This window comes from Bipolaris zeicola, assembly GCF_000523435.1.
Source record: "Bipolaris zeicola 26-R-13 unplaced genomic scaffold scaffold_361, whole genome shotgun sequence".
Lineage (NCBI taxonomy): Eukaryota > Fungi > Ascomycota > Dothideomycetes > Pleosporales > Pleosporaceae > Bipolaris > Bipolaris zeicola.
Window position 1 is genome coordinate 50 of NW_006912410.1, and position 17595 is coordinate 17644.

General features: G+C 49.2%; 7 protein-coding genes across 7 annotated transcripts; 5 read left to right on the top strand and 2 right to left on the bottom strand.

Moving 5' to 3' along the window:
• Positions 1–240: 240 nt before the first annotated feature.
• COCCADRAFT_111195 (uncharacterized protein) lies at positions 241–441 on the bottom strand (the record flags this gene model as incomplete). The annotated part of the gene is made up of 1 exon (XM_007719870.1): positions 241–441. A coding segment is annotated over one exon (201 nt), but the record flags the coding sequence as incomplete, so codon positions are not given.
• A 992-nt stretch (positions 442–1433) lies between these two features.
• COCCADRAFT_30927 (uncharacterized protein) lies at positions 1434–2527 on the top strand (the record flags this gene model as incomplete). The annotated part of the gene is made up of 2 exons (XM_007719871.1): positions 1434–1699; positions 1756–2527. The coding sequence occupies 2 exons, from the start codon at positions 1434–1436 to the stop codon at positions 2525–2527; spliced, it is 1038 nt and encodes a 345-aa protein (XP_007718061.1).
• A 1964-nt stretch (positions 2528–4491) lies between these two features.
• On the top strand, positions 4492–8532 carry COCCADRAFT_111199 (uncharacterized protein; the record flags this gene model as incomplete). Its single annotated transcript, XM_007719872.1, has 6 exons — positions 4492–5272; positions 5549–5772; positions 6058–6062; positions 6528–6712; positions 7238–8098; positions 8150–8532. The coding sequence occupies 6 exons, from the start codon at positions 4492–4494 to the stop codon at positions 8530–8532; spliced, it is 2439 nt and encodes an 812-aa protein (XP_007718062.1).
• Positions 8533–9538: 1006 nt separating this feature from the next.
• COCCADRAFT_41692 (uncharacterized protein) lies at positions 9539–10379 on the top strand (the record flags this gene model as incomplete). Its single annotated transcript, XM_007719873.1, has 2 exons — positions 9539–9796; positions 9855–10379. The coding sequence occupies 2 exons, from the start codon at positions 9539–9541 to the stop codon at positions 10377–10379; spliced, it is 783 nt and encodes a 260-aa protein (XP_007718063.1).
• Positions 10380–10824: 445 nt separating this feature from the next.
• Positions 10825–11193, bottom strand: COCCADRAFT_111200 (uncharacterized protein; the record flags this gene model as incomplete). The annotated part of the gene is made up of 2 exons (XM_007719874.1): positions 10825–10965; positions 11026–11193. 2 exons carry the CDS (start codon positions 11191–11193, stop codon positions 10825–10827), a joined length of 309 nt encoding a protein of 102 aa, XP_007718064.1.
• A 2057-nt stretch (positions 11194–13250) lies between these two features.
• On the top strand, positions 13251–14750 carry COCCADRAFT_9826 (uncharacterized protein; the record flags this gene model as incomplete). Its single annotated transcript, XM_007719875.1, has 1 exon — positions 13251–14750. One exon carries the CDS (start codon positions 13251–13253, stop codon positions 14748–14750), a length of 1500 nt encoding a protein of 499 aa, XP_007718065.1.
• Positions 14751–16914: 2164 nt separating this feature from the next.
• Positions 16915–17478, top strand: COCCADRAFT_30932 (uncharacterized protein; the record flags this gene model as incomplete). Its single annotated transcript, XM_007719876.1, has 1 exon — positions 16915–17478. A coding segment is annotated over one exon (564 nt), but the record flags the coding sequence as incomplete, so codon positions are not given.
• Between the last annotated feature and the right edge of the window lie 117 nt (positions 17479–17595).

Here is a 17595-nt window from a genome sequence, read left to right on the forward strand (position 1 = left end):
GCAAGCCGTCATTTTGATTGCGGAAACGTGCAGTTCCGGCGCGCTAACTTTGGGTACACCCTCCTGCTTCTCATAGAACGAAGCCAAAGCGTCCTCGTAATCAACCGGCTCACAAATGTAGTCGTTCTCGTACATGCGTCCGTAGAACTCGTGCTCAAATATTCCACCATCCTGACACGAGATCTGCCGGTCCTGGCTCGACGTTGGAGTCGCAACGTATACTTTTGGCGGGCTGTTATCTTTCTTCTTTCTCCGTCTTGAAGTCACCATGCCCGTCTGGACCCATTGGAGTGGTTTTGTATCGTCGTAGCCAGAGCATTGCCGTCCGGCTCTTTGGCACTTTCTACAGTGGGGTAGTGTGCAGTCACATACAAGGCGGCGTTTCGAGCATTCCCAGCATTGTCGGGTTGCTTTCGGTTCTCCCTTTTCGGGCAAGGCCATATCGACTCGAAGAAGTGTTTTGTTTGCTATTGATGCAGGCGGAACCCTGATGTCTCCAAGTACGTGTCCGGCTTAGTCTGGACCTCGAGGTACCCGCATGTGCAGTTGCGGCCGTTGTGATAGGGTTAAACTACACGCAGCAGCGAGCATGTTTGCTCTCTTATTACCACAGAGAGTTGGATCTCGTTGTTGTGGCTGAGAGATGCAATGCCCCGCCGAGGATGAGCCCTGATAACTGGCCCCCAATACTTGGCCATCGTTACTGCCGTATTGGGACTAGCCGCAATCTGCCTGCTTACGTGACAAGGGGCCTTCAGCTTTGCTTCCATCGGTAATGCCGGTGGGGGCGGCTCTACTCACTCGCTGTGAGGCTATTGGAACCCTAAACACTTGCTGCTTGCGTTCTACAACGGAAATCATAGGTAAGAGGCTGTGAATCTGTGGATCGCCAAGTCCATGGTGCAGTTGCTGATGTCTATGTAGCCACTCAACGCTCGTGTCTCTTGTCAATCTCCATCAATAGGAACAAATGTGGAGTAATCTCAAGCGCCCTCTCTAAGCACTGGCGGGAGACGCCACTACGGACCTCCAAGTCGAGAAATAATAAGCGACTCGCATACAGCTCGCTTCGTAGTCTTTAGTCTACTGAAAGGACGTCATGCCTGGTTACCCGCGATTATAATCATGTCGAAGTTACCACACAGCCACGCATGACCATCCTAACCTGTTCAAGGAACAACTCTGCAATTACCACAAGGCTGCAAACTGGTTGGTCGGAACTGCCTGAGCGTTGTACACATAGAATACTTAGCACCTTTTCCGTCAATCTTGGCCTGGCAATAAGCCTGTTTGAGAAAATTCATAACAGAAGGACTATCTCATGGCGGCTGTCCACATTTTGAACATGTTACTCAGGACATAAGAGCTATTAGGTTTGCTTAATCGCCAGCCTTTCCCCCCATCAGCATTCGAGTTTTTCATCCATTCTTACAATGAGCAACGGCGAGATAGTCCCGGGTAGCGTTTACCTCTACGATCCAGTGAATTGGGCTCCGCCAATGTTCACAGCATGGTTCGCGGTCGCAACAATCGCGCACATATGTCAATGTATCAAATACAAAGCATGGAAGGTCACAGGCCTTCATCCCGTCTGTGGCCTTCTTTTTACAGCAGGATTCGCCCTTCGATCCTATGGCGCAATTCATTACAAAGACGTCAATGTGTATATTGCGAGCACCATACTCATATACTGCGCTCCGTAAGTGATAACCGGATATTCAACCTGGATCCTCCAAGACTGACACTGTGAGACAGCCCCATCCTCGAGCTAGCCAACTACCACGTACTTGGTCGCATCCTTTACTACGTCCCTTACTACTCGCCCCTCCATCCAGGCCGCACTCTGACCACCTTTGGCTTCGTGTCGAGCATTGTCGAAGTTCTTAATGCTATCGGTGTTGCCTGGATTGCCAACCCAAACGTCCCCAGGTCATACATCAAGAGAGGAGATGTGCTTTTGAAAGCATCACTGGTCTTGCAGGTCGGTGTAATCACCGTATTCTGCATCATCGTTGGCATCTTCCATGCACGATGCATAAGGGGAGGAATTACCACCCGCAAGGTACGAGGCCCGCTCGTAACGCTGTACTTGAGCATGATGCTCATCCTCCTTCGCACCGTCTACCGCATAATCGAACATTTTGGAACCACCGCCATTCATGAACATTCATCACCAGACTGGGATCCTCAGACACTCTCTCCCGTCTTGAGGTATGAATGGTTTTTCTGGGTTTTCGAAGCAAGTCCCATGCTGGTAAACTCCATATTATGGAACTACCGGCATCCACGCCACTATCTACCGGAAGACTACCATGTATACGTGGCACAGAATGGTCGGACTGAGCTACAAGGCCCGGGTTGGAAGGATGATATGCCTTGGTGGATGACTTTTATCGACCCTTGCGGGCTGACAGCTTCATTGACTGGCAGTAAGAGAAAAGAGAAACCATTTTGGGAGAGTAATGGGTATCAGGCTATTGACCTGGAGGAGGGCGGGGGTAACGATGCATCACAAAGCGCAAGCTAATTTGAGAAGGAATGCTTTTGAGAATAGCGCCGTTAGACATGTGAGGTAAGAGACTGAGCAAAGGCGTGTCGAGTAGTATATGCTAGCTGCGTTATAGATACCTTACGTTACCTCGTTGCTCTATGTTTGGCTATTCGCAGCTCATGAAATTGATTGTATGTTGATTGTATATGTGCTGAAAGACATGATGTGAATAGAATGAAGTACTTCGATGCGCAGTACATGTCGCGCGATACTATACTATGACATCACGGATACGTACTGACCGCTTTCAGAACGGGCACTCTTTTCGTCCTCGCTCCTGCACGCACCTTCCACTCACCTTTTTGTTAGCCATCCCACTCTTCTTTTGCCACAAGTGGCCATGTGCACCATACCGAATCCCTCCTACCGTTGTTTCAATCGGCTGCAATATTCACTCCACTGGTCCTCTGCAGATTAGGACCACAACACTTCTTTCAACGCGCTGTTTCGATGGTATATTGAATCCAGCTTTTCATTGTCTTCAGCGGGGCTCAAAGTCCCTGCATATACTGGAGACCCTCGAAATCCATCAGAACTCGATTTCCTTATCTAGAGTCGAAGTTACACAAGCTGTGCTGAGTATTACAGCTCACGGCGCCGTCACATCAAGGTATTGGCCAAGATAGCCAGGGCAGTTGTGCTCCTGAAAATCTATGCAAAATGTCTTTGTAATGCGCGCCTTTGAATTGGCTCATAACCGCAGAGCAAGGGATGTCACCCGATGTGAGCTGACAAATCTTGTGAAAGTGCCTATTGCCCAAGGGCGTGACATTGGCGCTTAATAGCGAAAAGAGTAAGGGATACAAGGGAATGTGAAGAAATATTTCGGATGTCTTATGTCATTATAGTATGCAAAAAGTAAAGTAGAGACCTTTACGGTTTCAACTGAAACGTCGCATTCCGATTGCTGGCTCTGACAATGAACGAAAAGTTTCTACTGACACTAGGATAGTCTGCAGATCATCTTCCAATGCGCAACACGGATCCTTTCAATCTTCCCAACACTCTTGCTTCATGATATTTCGAGCGCTACACACCGTTCGCCACCAGTTGTCTCATGCATGAGACTGATGCATTCATGATAATATGTAAAGATGTGGACGAGTTCGTTCATAGGTACCTACCCGCTGTGACCGTGATTAAAGACCTGGTTCAGTGGGTACTTGGGCGATTGCAGATCTAAGACTCAGTACTACCAACTCATTTTAATATGGCGATATGCGCAGGCTTTCCTTGGGTAGGTCAGTGGCTCTCACTCAGACACCCATGCATGTGAAAGCATGCAAATACAAAGGTACCATTACTAATGTGTTCCTTAGTAGTAACACTATCGATCTCGGTTTGGTCTAGCATGTTTGCAATCTCGTGAATGCGAGATCACAGGACATGCAACGTGGGTGAACTTTTGAAGCATGTCATCTCCGTACTCGCGAAATATTGAAGGCGTGAGCTGATGCCCCCGTTCAACTCGACTTTGCCCTTCAATTCTGCATAGCATTCTGATAGTGCCATATAGGAAGCCTCGGAATTGATGTATGCATGCTTGGAATCAGTATGGTATCCTGGGCCCTGCATCTAGTATTATCTAACAACATCTCATTAGACACTCTTTGAAATCGATGCATTGATCGAAAACGCGTCAACGATATGCGGCCCTTCGCTAAATAGTTGCTGGATAATCAATGAGGACAGGTTTTCGATCCATACAAGACAAAATTACCCCTAACATCATGTAGGGGTCCCGACACTGCCCAACTCCGGACTATGTACCCGTCATCATTTCATACTGCCGAGCGCTGGCGGGAAGGTGATTTTGCCTTCTTTTTATCAGCTCAAGAGACTTATAAGGAGGTGCACCTTCGCCCTCAAAGTCTATCCAGTCACTCATCCCTTACCTTCTTTACCATTGATACACTCGCTAACCTCGCACTATCACAGCCATGTCGGGCTGCTCGCTCGTGGCCGCTGGATTGCCATCTCTTATAGGGACGGCAGTTCCAACCTTCAGCTATGACCATTTAAAACATACAGCAGGCGAATATTTCGGCATTCAAATGACTTACATGTCTGGCGCATCAACATGTTTCGCTGGAACAAAGCCCACCTTCACGCCTGTCATCTCGAACACCTTAGCACAATTCACTCGGACTTGTTCATACGCTACCTCCGGCATCCCTGCAACCTACACCAGTATCATCTGTAGTAGTGCCGCTCTAAGCAACTTCCCGAACACTGGTGCTTTGACCATCAACAATGTTATTGGCGGTTTACTGCCACCTCCCCTTCCTCGCGCGTTTACAGCCACATTCGGTACATCGCCCGCGCCCGCTACTGTCGCCACCACAACGGCTTCTGTCACTACAACGACAACGCAAATGGTCCTTGCACCTGGCGGTGCAGTTATAGCTACGACAACCGTCTTTACTCCTACCGGAACAACTACACAGACACAGGTCGTTAGCAGTGTTGCACTGTCCACAAGTACCGTTAGCGCTTGTCCAACAAGTGGAGGAGGAGGTCTTTTGGGAGTTTTAACCTCGGCTGTACCTTTGGTATCGAACGTGCCATTAGTATCGTCCCTTCCGGTAGTGTCATCTCTACCGCTCGTGTCGTCTCTCCCGTTGGTATCATCCCTACCGTTGATATCATCGCTACCTTTGGTATCATCGCTACCTTTAATATCCTCCTTGCCACTGGTATCCTCTTTGCCATTGAATACAGGTATTCTTTCAGATCCCCTTCCAGCCGTCACTTCCATTGTCTCGGCTCCTCTGCCAGAAGTCACTTCAATTCTACCAGTTCCTTTGCCCGAGGTCTCGTCTCTTTTATCAGCACCCCTACCTGGAGTCACGTCTGTTTTGTCTGCTCCCCTGCCAGGAGTCACTTCAATTCTGCCAGCTTCGCTACCCGAAGTTACATCGATTCTACCAGCTCCACTGCCAGGGGTTTCCTCGATTCTATCAGTTCCGCTACCCGAAGTTACATCGATTCTACCAGCTCCGCTTCCCGGGGTCTCATCTCTTTTATCAGCTCCCCTACCCGGGATCACATCCATCCTGTCAGCTCCGTTGCCTGGTGTCACATCCATTCTCTCAGCTCCACTTCCCGGAGTTTCCTCTATCATCCCTGGAGATCCTCTGGCTTCTCTACCTGGGGTCTCACCTATTCTCTCAGTCCCGCTTCCAGGCGTGACATCCATTCTATCGGCTCCCCTTCCAGGTGTTACTTCTCTCCTCTCGGCACCTCTTCCGGGGGTTTCTTCTATAGTGCTAGCTCCTCTACCAGAGGTCTCATCTATTCTCTCGGCGCCTTTGCCAGGTGTTACATCCATTCTACCAGCACCTCTGCCAGGCGTTTCTTCGATACTCTCAGCACCTCTGCCAGATATTACATCCATTCTATCGGCTCCCCTTCCAGGCGTTACTTCTCTCCTCTCGGCACCTCTCCTGGAGGTCTCGTCAATCGTACCAGGGGTCTCGTCAATTCTACCAGTTCCTTTGCCAGAGATCTCGTCTCTTCTCTCCGCTCCTCTACCAGCAGTCTCGTCTCTTCTCTCCGCTCCTTTACCAGGGGTCTCGTCGATTATACCAGTCCCCGTGCCAGAGATCTCATCTATCCTCTCAGCTCCTATACCAGCAGTCTCGTCTCTTCTCTCCGCTCCTCTACTAGGGGTCTCGTCAATTATACCAGTCCCTGTGCCAGAGATCTCATCCATTATCCCATCTATAGCCCCAACTGGTATTACATCCATCATTCAGTCTCTTCCTACATTTATACCCCCAGTCTCCGTCCCGGTCCTCACTTCTTCCATACTTCCCATTCCTCTCCCAAGTGGCACTTCTTTGATACCCTCTCTTAGCCCTCCTATAATCTCTTCTCTGGTACCGTCAGCACTTACATCCACTATCGCATCGGTCCCAGTCCTGAGCTCTTCTATCATCCCTTCCATCAACCCTTCTATCATCCCATCTTTGAGTGTATCCTTACCACTGTCTTCCATTCCCCTTGGTACAGCTCTATCATCGCTATCAGGCGCACTACCTACATCCATTATATCGGTCCCTAGCTCAATTGGGCCTTTACCAGTTCCAACCTCTATCGTATCCATTCCAAGCTCGATTGGTCCCCTTCCAATCCCGACTTCTATTCTCTCGATCCCAGGTTCGATCGGTTCGCTGCCAGGCTCGATTAGCTCTCTACCGCTGCCAACCTCCATTGTATCAATCCCAAGCTCCGTTGTTCCCTTGCCGACTTCGATTGTTCCTGTCCCTACATCGCTTGCATCAATCCCAAGCTCAATCGGTTCATTGCCAACGGTTCTTCCAACCATCCCGAGCTCAATTGGCTCCCTTCCAGTTCCCACGTCTCCTATCCCGATTCCAACCTCGATCATTCCTGTGCCGACTTCGATAATGTCTCTGCCAGTATCTTCTCTTATCACGGGTGAACCGTCGATATCGGGTCCCATGTCATCCCTACCTACGGGCGTTTCAATTCCAAGCTCGGTTGCTCTTTCCTCATCCATGTCTTCAGCACCTCCCTCAATCCTCTCTTGTCCCGCCAACAGTGGGTCGATGTACAGCACTTCCAGAGGCAACTTTGTCCTTGAATGTTCCATTGACTATTATGACTACGATCTTGGCATGGCACCCAACAACCCTACAAACTACGAGCAATGTATCCAAGCTTGTGCTGCCAATTCTTTGTGCCAGGCGGTTTCCTATCTGCCCAACGGCCCATGCTATCTAAAATACGGAATCGGACAGCCTTATGTTAACCCGACTGTTTGGGGAGCTAGGCTTGCAAGTGTGTCAGTTCCATCTGCATTGCTACCCCCAATTGTCCCACCAGCTCAGTCTGCCGGAAGCATTGTTCGTACTACAACGGCCCCCGGTTCTGATGGAGGAACAACAAACACTAACCCGACGGCTCCTGGCTCTGTTGGTGGAACGTTGAGCACCAACCCAACAGCCCCAGGCTCTACTGTGGCGACTCTAAGCACCATCCGTACCACAACTACTTCAGGAGTCGGTCCGACATCCAGCGCGGTATCTTGTCCCGCTTCCAATCTATCAACCGTGATTGCTGGCGGACGACAATACCTAATCACCTGCGGCATTGATTATTTCAACAACGACATATCGTCTCCATTGTCCCCTACATTCCCCAAGTCGTACGAGGGCTGCTTGGCTGATTGTTCATCCACGCCTAGCTGTACTGCAGTTGCCTACGTCAAAGGCGGTCCTTGCTACTTGAAGACTGGCGCTGGCAGTGGCTTCAAAATTGACAGCACAATCATTGGTGCCAAGCTGATCAGAGTCTTGCCTACTTCCACATCCGCTACGTCTGCCACGTCCGCTCCATCCGGAACAACTGTGACTGTGACCACGACAATCTCTAATACCGGTTACCAGTGCGCCTGCACTCCTACTTCGTTCCCCAAGCCCACCTCCGTTACGTGCCCTGCAGATAACGGCAGCACATATACCACCACTTGCGGAGCTAAATACGCTGTAGAGTGTGCTCAGGACCGCTACGGCAACGATAGTGAGTGACATGATATGCAATATTGATGTGTTATGCTAACATTCATCACAGTCCCCGGTGGACTTTTCTTTGTAGACAGCTACGAAAGCTGCCTTGAGAAATGTGATCAGACGCCAGGCTGCGTTGCTATATCCTTTGTCATGCGACCTCCTGGCGTCCAGAGCCCTTGCTACACGAAGGACTCTGCAGGACCTATCCGTCTGAACCCTGAGGTTAACGGTAGCAGCAAGATCTCCGGGTGCACAAGACTCAAGCTGCGACGCAAGCGTGTTGTAAAGCCCGCGCCAAAGAAACAGCTTGATAAGCGTGTATTATTCTTGGGTCCTGACTTCACTTTCACCCAGCCCCATGTTACTGCCACGCAAACTTCCACAGTAGGCTCGACTGTTTTGACGTCAGAATTCCCCGCCCCTTCTTCTAGATGGCTTTGCTGACCTAATCGTAGTACCTCTACACCCCTCTTCGCTACTGCTACTGCGATTAGCCCAACGCTGGCGACCGCTATCGCCACGTCCACTGTGACTGTACGCAGCACGGTCGTTAACACTGTTAGCTTCTGCCCAGCCGCTACCGGCGGTCTCCTCAGTCCCCTAGGTATACCGCTATGAGCGCTACATGTCGTTTTTCCTTCTCAGTTTGAGGCAGTCGAGCCTCTTTAATTCTCAATTTCATCAGATTGAACTTACATCAAGGTCCCTACTTTGTAAGATGGGCCCTTTTATCGTCGCTCCTTAGCACACGCTTTGCCTTCTCCTTACTTGTTTCTGCAGGCGTGTGACAGTGTTATAGAAGCAGTAGGATATTTAATAACAAGAAGTGTTTCTTTCCCTGTAAAACCCAGGTAGCTTTTCATTGCATTTCTTTCTATGTGACTTCGTCTGGACTCGATAAGCCTGGTATCGTAGCTTTCGTTGCAAAAAAAGTAGCAAGAAAAAAACAAAGTCTTGGTTGTTTGGCTTACTGTACGAGAACAGGCAGCAGCGTCAGGCGACCAATCAAGGTCGACACCGGATACCGGCTTGCCCAAGTTAGTTGCCGCACCTCCCCAGATATGTTTCGGATCCCAAGGCAGCAGTCACGTTGATTGGATGTTGTGAGCGTACAGGCTGACATGTGGCAGTCGCTGGGCGGAGATAATGCGGGCGGGATCCTTGCATTCACCTCCACCTCGCCTGTGCCGAGCACGGACCGCACCCGTTGCCTCCCACACTAGGGCGCGACGTCGACATCATCGATGCTTGTCGGGCTTCCACAGACTGCCAGCTCTCCATCTATCATTTCACGCGTTGTCGTAGCGGTGTGATAAATCTTTCAGACACATATGGATTAAAGCGACTCTTGTCATTTCTTCCCCGTAAAGATATCGTACCACTCGTATTACGCTCGCTGCACGACCGGGGCCCCTGATTAGTGTTGGAACCGACGGCGAATCTGCAAATCATGGATTCTGTTGAGAAATCGCCTCTGCAATCCAGGGCAGAACCAAAAACCCCGCATTGCAGAGGGTCTCCTGTCTCCCGCATAGAGAGTCTTCCACGCACACCCAGCAAACCCAAAATCAAGCAGACCAAACTCGCGCTCGGGGATGAAACAGCAGACTTTGCAATCATATGCGAGGGNATGCGGTACACAGCCCATAAGGCAATTTTGTCAGCCTCGTCGCCTTACTTTGCGCGAATGTTCCGCTTCAGTGGTAGCGTAAGCCTGCCCCTTTTCCCGAATCCAGCTGTCCTTCATATTTAAACCAATCGTGCAGGAGACCAGCAACAAGGAAGTAGACGTGCCAGATGTTGATGCGCTGTCCATGAAACAGGTCTTGGATTACATGTACACGGGCATGTATGCGCTCCCATACGGCATCACCATACCTGCAACCGACTACTGTAAACACAGCAGCTTGGCTCTTCTAGAGGGACCTGTCAGCAGTCCGAAGATTTTCAAGCGCAAGTGTCCTTGTGCTGGGAAGTGCCTTGCTCCTGCTCATCTCCTCATGCATGTACGCATCTACACTGTTGCAGACTACCTCGACATGTTTGACCTCAAATCGTACGCGCAGCAGGGTGTGGAGGATGTATTGCATGTTTATTGGCAGGATGAGAGCTTAGAGCTGGCCGATGCATTGGAAGAGGCGTTCACAGCTACACCGGATGATGATAGGGGGATGAGAGACGTAATGGTGACTGCGCTGAAGGAGCATCCGGGTTTGGCGGTTGATGTAGGAGATGTGAGAGCCTGGCTAGATGCAAATCCGGATGTAGATGAGAGTGTGAACTGGGGTTGAATATAGAGGGAGGCTGTGACGTGATAGATGTATTGCCCAAAGGCTAGTTTCAATACGTCCTGAACTAATGTATGGCAAAATCCAACGCGTTATTACAGCGACCATCGATCGTAAAAGCATCTTTATAAGAGCTTGATGACAGACCGAATGCCTGCTAGTGCTCCCAGTCAATGGCTGGCTCTATGGCATCTTTGACATCTCATACCTTTTAGATGTATCCGTATTCAGCATCAAAAAAAAAGTCCTTGCAGTACGAACATGACATTTCCTGGGAGTTTGACTTAAAAATCGTCAACTTTCGGTCCGTTGAGTATCTCTGCCCTAAGGAATAAAAGGGCCCAACATGATAGCACAAGCTGTCCGAGGCTCTTGGGCCAATCTTCGTGATTTGGGGGCTTATATCCACCTGATACTATCAATTTGCCAAGTCGGTTGCACCATGGGTTCACAGCTCTTGTTTTCGAACCCCAGGAAGGTGGTCGCAACTCCTCAATCGGCACGCGATCCAGGACGCTTCACATACATTGATGCAATGGTCCTCGTCCCAATCGTCGAGATAATTCCACATCGTATTCATAGACCTAGCCTATGCAACATCAGAATCTCGAAATTCATCTAGGCGATGGCGTGTATTTGAGCAGCTTACGATATCTTGTGGTGATGGTTTGCGAGGGCCAACGTCCTCTTTTGGAGGCGGTAAGTGAGGACGCCGGTCCTCGACGAGTATGGCGAAAGCATAGTAGACGCTGTAGACGAGTAAAGCAGACAGAACTAGTACGAGCGAGATGTGTGCGACACGATATATCAGCTTCATTCCTAGTGATATGGGTGTATGTCAATGGATTCAGTTGTTTGTGTTGCGCGGCTCTTGCTTCCACTGAGGGAAGAGTGGAGCGCGCTAGTGGCCTAGCGTGTTCCTCAGTTGGCAGGAAACATTCCTGTCCATTGCCACCTCACCATCGACGTCTGGGGCATACTCCGCAGTCCATCTTCAAGCTTCTTGCAAACTATCATATCGAACCAATTTTGCATGGCAGTCTTATCGCGACCTGTGCTGAGTTCCTGCTATGTTGTTTCGCGCGAAATACAATGTTGGCTTGATTTTGCGCAAGTCTTCATGCAGCTAAACTGTTGCTACTCAGTGATTATTTCACGATACCTACCTGGTAAATATTACCCTCATGTGATTGATGGAACAATGGCAACATGGCGGCGGCCAGTCACGTTTTCGGGTAGTCATATCAACTTCGGGCCATCCAGCCGTCACGCCATTGCGTCTAGTACATGTCTGGGTACTTTGACCTCAGTGTCGTGGAATGAGACAAATTCCAAAATGAGCGGTGTCGCAAAGCCAGTACACTGAATTTCCGCTTATCAATTGGGAATCATGACCATACAAGCTTCCATCGATTGTTGGCTATGGTTTCTTTTCTCACCAGGGTATCCCTTCTGTTCTTTATCGTATGAACAGAAATGGCTATTACAACAATACATATGTGCCGGCAACTTCCTCTCAGATCGATCCGTGCATCGGCCAAGTACGGAATGGCGACTTTCGACGTTACAAACGTCTTGTGGGTCAGGCGTAACCCCTGCACTTTCAAGAACCAACTCCGTGAATATTTGGAGAGAAATCACCTGATAAAATGGGTTGCCCAAGACTTTTGAGCATTTCTCAACAACCACAGGGGAGCCTACCGGGCGGTAAGCTTGAAAAGGATAGGCTCGGCAGTCTGAGCTGGCGGTAATCGCGGGCTGCCGCAACTAATCATGCTTTTTACCCGATTGGGCTGGGCGATATCGTAGACCAAGACGCGAAGTCTACCGAAATAGTACATGGTTCCTATCGGAAACCAGCAAACCTACAGGTATCATGAGAGAGAGCATGATGGTAGTTCCGCCTCATGTCCAAGCTCGAAACGGCAAGGTCAGCACAGTCAGAACCAGTTTCCAAGAAGGACGAATTGAGAAAGGAGACTCTAAAACAAGAACGCCAAAACACTATGACCATTTCAAGTGGGTTTAATGGTGCACATGGCAAACAAATGTCGAAAAGATGGGTTCTGTCTACAAGAAGTCTGAGTGCTTGGTGTCCAGCTGAGAATACCTGATATTGTGAAAGCAGAGTTAAACACCGAATAAAGTGTGTGATAGATGCTAGGACATGGGAATTTTGCTAACAGTGTGGTCTAGCCCCTCATGGCCCATCGTACCATGGTCGTTTATTTACCGAATGTCTAATAAGATCCCCCACTTGGAGCCGCTGTCTGACATGCCTGACAGTACAAAGGAGCTAGCCTCTTGTGGTTGACAAATACTTGCCATGCCGTACGTTCCCCTTTGCGCGACGGGTGACTGGAAGCAAAAACCGGTGAGCGCTGTGTTCAAAGCAGGCGATACAACAGCTGATTTTGAAATTGCGTAAAAATTGGAAGTAGATAGTAGGGCATCTGAAGCCAGCCCGACCCTGCAGAGTTGCAAGAAGGGTAACAGGTGGTATTAGACTAATGCAGGTTAGGTAAGCGCACCCCCACCAAGTACTCTCATCCGCGCACCAAAGGAGCATTCGGCCGGAACCAATCACAATCAATCAAGAAGAGATGGCCTTTCCAGAAGTTTCCGATCATGTCCGCTCCTCAGCTGGTCTGGCCCTCAATGACCGTGACTACGAAATCTGCGCACGGACGCTCAAGAGCCGCCCCTCAGTAGCGGAGCTCCATCTTGGCTCTTCGATATTCAGATTGCGGCATCTCTTGAGACTCCATTCTCACTACCAGAGAAGCCCCTTCTCATACACCCTTATCTGCCTTTTTTCAGCCTTATCGTTGTTGGCAAGCCCCAGAATCATTACCTTTTCCCAGCAACGCTGCCATGCGTCTCCTCGATCTCCCGCCCGAGATCCTTGACCTGATCATCGACCGCACGGCACCCGATGGTCTGGAAAACTTCGTTCTCTCATGCCGTGCCGTTTACTCTCGAGCCGCATCACAAATTCAACGCCACAATTCTCTGAAAAGGACCTGGCGCCATATATCTAATTTGAGCACAACTCGACTCCGTGACACACTGGCTATCTTGCACGAGATATCGCGTGAACCGATCATTGCTGAGTACATTGAGAGTTTGTACTTGTGGGATCGCGGCTCAGAAGATGAGGTCATGGACGAAGATGCCGAGTATAGCTTCCGGGACGACGACGAGGCAATGGAAGAGATTAAAAGCTTGCTGCGAAGGACCGAACTTTACGCCAATGCTGACGAGAACGAATGGTGGAGCCAGATTCTGGAGGAAGATAGGGCCCATAATGGATCCAAAATCGACAAACTATATGCGACTATTGCATTGTTGAGTCTGTTGCCCAATCTCAAAGTGCTACAGCTGCCCGACAGGTGGCATGAAACTCGAGAAGGTGAGGGCTCTGAGGATCTTGTTCCCCTTGTGCAGGCTTTGGTTTCCATGTCCAATGCACCAGGGCATCGACAAAAGCCTTTGGCGCAACTGGAGACCCTGTTACCATTCGTGGAGGAAGGATACGATATCAGAGTTGGCCTCCAGGTTATAGAGCCGCTCATGGTGTTGAAAAGTATTAGAAATATCTATGCAGTTAGCTGTACAGCTGTTGACGAAGGCTGGGGGGGTCCCGGGTTTCGCTGGCTGAACCCAAATGCGAAGTCCCCACTGACACGGGTCGAGTTTGCAAGCTGTTGTATGAATGCAACTGGTCTCGCAGGTTTTCTGTCAAATGTACCAGCATTGCAGGTATTCAGGTACTCACACCAAACAAAATGGCACGGTGTCCAATACGACTGGAACCCTGGAGAGGTCCTAGAAACGCTCGCCAACTATTGCAGCGGGACCTTGGTTGACATTGCGATAACCATCGACGAACTGTTTGGTGAAATCGTAAACGGTCTGTCTTCGTTTCTCCGCTTCACAAAACTAGAAAGATTAGAAGTTGATGTCGAGTGTTTCTGCGGACCGCCATTGGAAAGTGGTCAGCGACAGGGCGCAGAAGCAAGAATTCCTGAAGGCGCCGTCGCATGGCGCCATGCAGACATACCTTGTATGGGTGACATGCTCCCCGATAGTATGCGAGAGCTCCATGTCAACACAAACTTCCCGCAGCCATCTGAAGAGTCTCTCCTGGCTCTTTTCAAGAACATAGTGGCGCGACGCCAGGACAAGCTACTAAATCTACACAAGACCGTCATCCGACAGTACCGATCACGGAGTGCGACGTATATTGCGGAAAACCACCAGGTTGTGATTGAAGTTTTCGACGCAGATGTAGAGAATCCACGGCCGAGGTCCATGATGCCACTCTGGAAGAGGGAATTTGACAGGCGTGTGGGGGGTATTGTATCCTCCTAGTGGCCTTCTCGCATTTTCTATGCTGCTCCTGCACCGGCTTAAATTAGGACCCATCCTGGTCACATCGTGGCGCAGTCCTCAGGCCACACTTCTAGAGCAGGGCACATATCGCAGCTCCTATTCGGAGTTTATCAATACGGGCAGGGTCTGCGGAGCCCCACCACCTTAGCACATACAGGACATATGCACATGCATACGTATATTCAATACCGATCCCATCCGGACGCAGAGGTATTACAATCTATATCAAATTTCGTAAAGACTTAGCGTATTCTCGAGACAGGGTATACGAAGCCGTAGAGCATTGTTGATTGCAGGCTCGCGTTGCACCTACGCAGCGTACGTACAGCTGGCTACAGTTGCGTCATTTTGACAGTTTTGTTAGCAAAGCCACATCAGTGGGGGGATGAGATACCTCAAATGGGTGTTGATCACCAACAGGGTTGTTCGAGATCCACAGCGGCCAGTTTGGCCGCCAATAAACTTCCCTGCACTACCGTTCTTGACATCGCAACGGTCCTTTCGGCCGTGTAGATCTTGAAAGAGATATTTTCGGGAAATTCACGGCCCGTCTTCGCTTAGTAGCTGTCACAACGTTAGCTAGATCGGCAAGCACATACGTTGGGTATTTGTCTCTTCAAAACGCTCAAGTCACATATTGGGGTATATCCCCCGTCTCCGCACAAATTTATCTCCAATACAAGAAAATAGTTATCATCTTCTTTTCTCCAAAAACATATGGACCTAAGGAAACTCGGCCGAGTTGTCGACCGAGAGAGCGCAATCAGCAACGTCTTAGACAATCCAACATCGATTGCTTTAACATGCATTGCTCCAAGTCAACCTTCTCCAACAGAAGCTCCATTGTCGCAGTTTCATTTTTATGAGCTGCATATATTACTTTTACAATACATACTTGATTCGTATCAAGATCCAAATTTCATTTGTTGATGTGAAATGCAGGGTAGAAAGACTTGTAATCAATCAGGTACTGAGGTTGCACCCAACTTTGGGCTTCGCAATGTCACGTAAGACCCTTTGAAGTCAAAATTGCACGTCGGGGCTGTGAACAGACTGGCCGGTATCAGAGATTACGCCAACGGTTCAACTTGCTGAATCATAAATACAAAAGGACATCACGCGCTCGGCGACAACAAGTGCCTTTGTTACCCTGCATATGACCTGAGAAGAGGAATGACCAATTATGTTGTGTCCCTGAACGAATCTTGGCTGTATACCCAAACCATGGATTGTAAAGTGGCGGAGTGATCAATTACAATATCGAGCTTCAGGGAAAGCAAGCGAATCGCGTACATGCCACCAGAATGCTATGTGCTTATTCTATGACGTTTGAGCGGGATTTGAGTATTCAGTCGATATCCAAGCCAAGGAAGAGTATATAGGATACAAAATATCAGGATGCAGAGGGTTCAGTCTAGAGCACGAGGCTCATAGGCACGATCCGTTTTATTTCGTGGGAAATTCTAGATAATGTTGCTTCCCGAACAGAGATTTGACTAGAATTGGTTGTAAAAACATCATTCTCAACTTTCATTGTATAATTGTTGCATTGACCATATAATTTTCTACAATGGTTAGATAGAGTAATTTTTGCTCAGAATTTTGTGCAGTAGCAAAACAAGGAGAAATTAAGAAAGCCTCTTCAGTACCAAAACTTGGAAACTCCTTCCTATGAATTAGAAGTTTAAAGGAAATTCAAGTTGAAATACAAAAATAGTCTTCAGAATTAGTTCTCTTAGTCTCAGAGCTACTTCTAGTTTTGAAAGGGGGAGAGACTAATGTCTCAATCTTATGTATTCCTTAGCATTGTGGCAAAAGAATTTTGGTATCAGGAAGAAAACCTACTGCGCCTCCCTTCGTGGATTACATGTATGCCAGTCCTATTATTGGCCAAGAATGAATTCCGAACATATCTTTCAACCTCATCATTACTCAAGACCACTCGACCCTTAACCACACCCCAACCATGGTTTGAGGAATGCCCTTCTTTTGAACGTCAGTATAATTATTCACGCAACTTTCCCTTACTTTGTGGGTTATCACATAAGAAGACCGAAAGCTCTTTGGAATTTTTTCAACTTCCCAAGATATTTCTCCACAGCCAATCTGACAGGCATCAAAATATCAGAGCAACACCGACAAGATGGAGCTCAAAGGCCTTCTGCTTGTGACTCTCTTCTCTCTTGCTTCAGCAACCCCCGTAGATCCCGCTGTCAGTCCATTCGCCCCATCCAAGGTCGCTCCCCGAAAAAACAAACTGCCCTTCCCCTCGACATTTTACGACCTACCTACAGGCGACCCAAGAACCGGCCCACTGCCTACGGGCAAACTGGGAAGCCCATTGCCTCCATGGCGGCACGAAAACGGAGTCGGCGTTTACAAGGACCCTAATCAAATCGCTCCGCTGTGGTACACCGAGAGCGAAAAGCAGTTGAAAAAAATGGCTGACACAGGAGGCCACAAGGATGTGGTTCCGGCTCCCTCTAAGACCACAAAGAAGAATGTACTCAGGAGCGAGGTTGCGATACCGACACCGACGGTACTAGGTGGTGATTGCTATGTTGCGGCTCGAATAATGTGCGGTGTAGTGTTGGGTCTGACGGACTGCGAGCAGCAGTGCGCAAAGTACGCAACGCTGCAACCTGTTGGGAAAACCCGGGATTGCATTCCTCTCCAGCAGACTGGTTTCGACGATCCTCTCGGTATCGTGAGCGCAAGCTTGCTGAGCGAAGGAGAGATGTCGGCCTGTTGGAGCGAGTGCAGAAACCGAGGACACGGTGCATGCGAACTGTGCGCCCAAAAGTTGCGGCTCGGAGGACTGACG